Here is a 5,034-nt window from a genome sequence, read left to right on the forward strand (position 1 = left end):
CCTGCTTCAAACAGGGCCATCCCAGCCAAGGTTTTGTCTAGCTGGGTCTTAAAAACATCCAAGGATGGAGCTTCCACCACCTCTCTAGGTAACCTGTTCCAGTTCTTTACTACCTGTGGGTAGTAAACCTTGTCCTCCTCCTAAGCTTTCCTAGTGGTTAGAGTGGATGTGTGAAGTGTGGGAGGACTCCTGGGTTTTCCCTAAAACTGGGAATAGATTTAGGTCAGGTGGTGAAAATGGTAGGTGCTAATTTCATCACCCCTGCTCCAGCTTGGCACATGACCTGTAGGAGGAAGCTCTAGCAACACTGCGTCTGCCTCTTTTGAAACAAGGAGACACTCCCAGCAACCGAGAGCAATACACCCCAGCTTGGAGACCTGCCCAGCACAGCTGGAGATATAAGGAGGCATCCTGTAGCCCAGTTGGGAGTCCCACCTGCTCACGCTGACAGCCTCTCCAGGATCGACATAACCTACCTGCTTCCTCAGCCTGACAAAATGATGCTCAGAAGGGATTGGGCACCTCTTGGTGTGAAAATAGCCATCCTATTGGTTCTCTGCCTCCACCTTCCAGGTAGGTACCTGAGTTTCCTGCCAGAGAGAGGGAAGGGGAAATTGGATGGCATCCCTGATTAAGGAGAAGTATGGTTATATTGGGGAGTGGAGAGATGCTGAACTGAGAAGGATCCCTGGGGTGTCCATATAAAGAGAGTGGTTAGAGGAGGGTGCCTGGATGTCAGGACTCCTGGGTTCTAGCCACAGGCCTGGGTAGAGAATGGGATGTAGTTGGCTTGAGTGGGAAGGGCTGGGATCAGGACTCCTGGATTATAACCCCACCTCTGGGAGGAGTGTAGCAGCTAGAGTGGAGCGGGGGGATGACAGCAGTCAGGGCCCCTCTGTCTCAGCAGTGCAGCTATCTTGGAGTGTCAGACACTCATCAGGGAGCTGAATGGAGCAGAAATTGGCTAAGCCAGTGATTCGCAACCTGGGTGTGATGGCACCCTGCGGTGCCTTGAGATCCTTTCAAGGGTGTCATGGGTCGCCAAACAATATCAGCACTGTGCAAACATGATTCAAATGGGAACCCGTGGTGTTAAAAGCATTCTGATCTGTTGTCATCTTTCTGAGTTCTTTGCAACAGGAAAATGACTCTAATATTTTTCTGTAGTCAAGAAATGAGTGAAAGCTGAGAGCTGGCATGTTCTGGGGGTATCTTGAGTGTAAAAAGGTTGAGGACCACTTGGCTAAGCAGCTGTGTATGGTAGGGCGCCTGCACGGCTAGGATAATTTTGTTGTCACTGGGCTGCAGTGCAAACACTGGTTAAATAGCCAAAGTGAATACTAAAAAGTTGCGGGGGATGCGACATTTTGCGTGTTTCCCCTGCCTTTAGATACTAGCTGGGGAGCTGAGCATGGGCACTTCATGATAATTAAAACAAAAAATTATTTAATTTGTATCCGAGGCCAAATTAGCCAAAACTAATTCCAAATCCAAGAGTCCAGAACCATAAGTTGCCCTGCTACCGGCAAACATCCTTCACCCACACCTGGGGCTTCAGATGTTTCCAAAACCTTTGGCAGACATCCTACTTGCAGGTCCAAGCCCAGAGGTTTGGGGTTCGGATGCCCCTGAGTTTTTCTTGCCCTTAGCCATAAAGCCCTCGGAGCAAGCATATTTGAGACTGTAGAGAGAGCAGACAAAATTAAAACGAGTGGGTAGGACCCAATGGGGGACTGTCTTGGGCATTTTAGGGGCAGATTAGAGTGGTGGGAGGACAGCAGGAAGGGGTATCTGGGGTGTCAGCAGGGCTCAGATATTAAGTAGACACCAGGGAACAAACGGGTTAGAAAATATTGGCATATCACTGGGAAGCAAGATTTAAGTGAAGCTTTTCTCCCAGCATGCCATGACCCCCAGGTGTCTGGAGCACACAGAACTCAGGACTTGTTTTATAGCAGGGTACATCATACTGATGGTCTCAGTCGCGGCTGAGTTTGCTGTCTCGTACTCTGATCTGGAACAGGCTGTCAGCCAGCAACTCTGTCAATTGAATTGTGGGGGCTACACTAAGCTGGGAGGAGCTGCAAATACCAGGAGGGCATGGGAAGCACCCAAAGGCATTATTAGTACCAGGAAGGGCACTGTTAAAACAGACTTGATTTTGCTAAAGCCTCATGGGAAGAAGACTGCACAGGAGAACACTGTGTAAAGCAAGGAGGACAAGAGCAAGCTAGTTAGGCAGCAGCTTGCAAAATGTTTTAGTGCAACAAGAGGGATTACCTGCACCACCCAAGGGAACGCAGAGCGCTCTCACTCCCTGCCTGAGCTGCAGTCTGGAACTCAGCCATGCTGAAGCCTCTCAGCTGGGAGGCAATACACCCCGTTTGCACAATTCATGGAATGAATTAACAGGTATCAGAGGTTAAAAATGGTTTAAAAAGTGGTCTTTTCAACCCAAATGAGCAGTTCAATGGAAAATTATACTTTGAGTGACATTTTTTATTCTGTGATCACACCAAAGAATTTTTTAGATAAAAATGTTTGATTTTTCCCCTCCCCATTTTTCTATTTGGTTTTCAAAAATGATTTTTATTGTAAATGATACATTTACCCCAAATAAAACCTAGAATCAAAAACAACTCCTCAAAATTGAAAACATTAAAACGTGTTTTTTTACCGAACATGATTTTTTAACCAAAAATTAATGTTTCTAACATAAATTAGAAACTTGTTTCTTTAAGATTTTAGCAGATTTTCTTTAATCAAAACCAAACATTTTACCATATATGATTTTTGAAAAACATTTTCTTTTCCAAACCCAAACATTTTGACCAAATAATTGTTTTGAAAAACAGAAATGCTTCTGGTGTGATGCAGGGAAAAATAAAACAAAATCATAGGAAAATCTAGAGATTTAATATTTCTGATGAAAATGAATTGGCATTTTTGTTAGCCAAGACCTTATTAATGTCTTGTTCTCTGAGGATGCTTTGCATTTAAGTTGTGTAACCATGAACTGCAGTCCCAGAATGCTTTATAGCTATTGTAAGTTGATACCACAGTAATAACATTGCCCGGTATGATTAGAAAGACATAAAATCAATACTTGTATAGATGGTCATCTTCATGGTACCAGTGCACAGCTGGCTGATGATGTCTTTAAGCTTTGCTGACCTGCTGGAGTTCATAATTTAAAATGAACTAAGGAACCAGCAGAAAGGAAGTCATGAGGTGGTGATTAATGTATGGCCTGTTCTGTGGATTCTGTAACGAGATAGAGTATTAATGTGGGTATGTTAAAACGTGTGGAACCCAGACTCATGGTAGAGGTGGCATCTTTTATTAGACTAACTAGATTTTTGCAAAGAAAAATAAGTTTTTAATTGAAAGCTTTCGGGCACAAACACCCTTCTTCAAGCATAGGAGAAAAGATTGTGAAAGTTCTCCTGGGTAGAAACGAAAGTTCATATTTCATAGGAGAGTTGAAGGTGTGGTGAAATCTCCTGTTTGGAACCATTCATTTTATATACAGATTAGGCTCAGAGAAAAGTTGGAATAGGCTGTTTTCCTCGAAGTTGCTTGGTGGTAAAAGGTGTGAATGCTCCATTGCAATCGGCGCTACAACAGATGGGGATAAATCATAACTTACATCTCTGTGATTTTTTGCAGTCTGTATAGTCCTCATGAATACTCTAATTCGACTGGGTCAGGCTGGTCTCTTGGGTTCTTCTTAAAGTGTAACTCTCCTGTTACAATTAAATTATTTTGGACCCGGTTTTGGTAATCCCATGTCTCCCTTGTGGTCTTTGTAGGTGTGGCACCCAGGAGCATCGAGCTTCCTGAAGGGGGTGCCCCAGACACTTCGGCACAGCCCGAGTGGGAGTCCTTAGAAAATGAGGTGTCATCAGAAGTCACAGCTGCTGACGAGGAAGAAATCTTGAAGCCCTTGGTTGAGTACCTTGAGAAGAACCGGGAGATGAGGCGTATCTCCCCAGATGTTCTGTGGTCATGGATCCCTGCATTGCGGGATCTCATCCGCACAACCACTACAAGGCCTCCAAGATCACCCACTAAGCCAACACCATCCATGCCTGTCGACACACCCATCCCGGAGACAAGTACCCCTTCCCAGCCAGCTGATGTCCAACCCACTGTACCTGAGACCCTGTCCTCAGCCCAGCCACCATTCTCAGAGAGCTCTGTCTCCATCCCGCCTGCTGTGTCTGATACCCAGCCACCACACGTGGGAATCCCGCTCACAGTCCAGCCCAGAACCCTACCCCTGTCTACCTCTGGGATGCCAGACAGTGAGGAACTGGAGTCATCAACAGAGAAAGTGGACAACTAATTGTGACTGGGAGACAGGTCTCCTGGGTTCTCTCTCAGCTCTGGGGGTCTGGTGGGTCGGAGCAGGGACAGGCCAGACAGTCAGGACTCCTAGGCTCTTTTTTTCCTTTGTACCGCTGAGATCTGGTTATTATAAAAGGGTGCTGGGAAGCAGGGCTTCTGGGTTCAGGGTTTCTTTACTGTGCCCCGACCTCAGCACAATGTCAATGCCATCATCCATGGGATCTCCCTGGCAGCACCTGCCCCTGAAGGGCAGAAAGTGACAGGGAACCATAGCTATTGGTCCAGATGCCTGCACATGGATGGTGGGAGGGGGGGGCGGGGATTTCTAGGCACCTCCTGATAGCCACTTGCACTATGCAATCTGTACTCAGTAATAAAGATCTCAACCACAGAAGTGGCTCCTGCTGTTGTTGTCGCTGAATCTGGGGCCAGGGCAGCCACATGTGGAACCGATTGGCCTCTGCTTCTGCCAGCATGCCCCAGCTGTGCGCCTGAGGGGACCAGCCATGTGGGATACACGAGTGCTGGCTGCACCAGGCAGGCAGGCAGCCTCAGTCTCTCTGACAAGCATGGTGAGGAGCACCTTACCTCTTGTCAAGTCGCATTACAAGGGAGGAAACTTGTAATAGTGCTTCATAGATTTAATAGGAGGAGGAACCTGCCTTCTCATTTCACTCCAGTCAC

General features: G+C 46.6%; 1 protein-coding gene across 1 annotated transcript; it reads left to right on the forward strand.

Moving 5' to 3' along the window:
• The first annotated feature begins 408 nt into the window (after nt 1–408).
• LOC102376648 (pre-mRNA polyadenylation factor fip1-like) lies at nt 409–4,735 on the forward strand. Its single transcript, XM_006034913.1, has 2 exons — nt 409–573; nt 3,813–4,735. Exons 1-2 carry the CDS (start codon nt 498–500, stop codon nt 4,346–4,348), a joined length of 612 nt encoding a protein of 203 aa, XP_006034975.1. The 5' UTR covers nt 409–497; the 3' UTR covers nt 4,349–4,735.
• The last annotated feature ends 299 nt before the right edge of the window (nt 4,736–5,034 follow it).

Source organism: Alligator sinensis, unplaced genomic scaffold (assembly GCF_000455745.1).
Source record: "Alligator sinensis unplaced genomic scaffold, ASM45574v1 scaffold1208_1, whole genome shotgun sequence".
Classification (NCBI taxonomy): domain Eukaryota; kingdom Metazoa; phylum Chordata; order Crocodylia; family Alligatoridae; genus Alligator; species Alligator sinensis.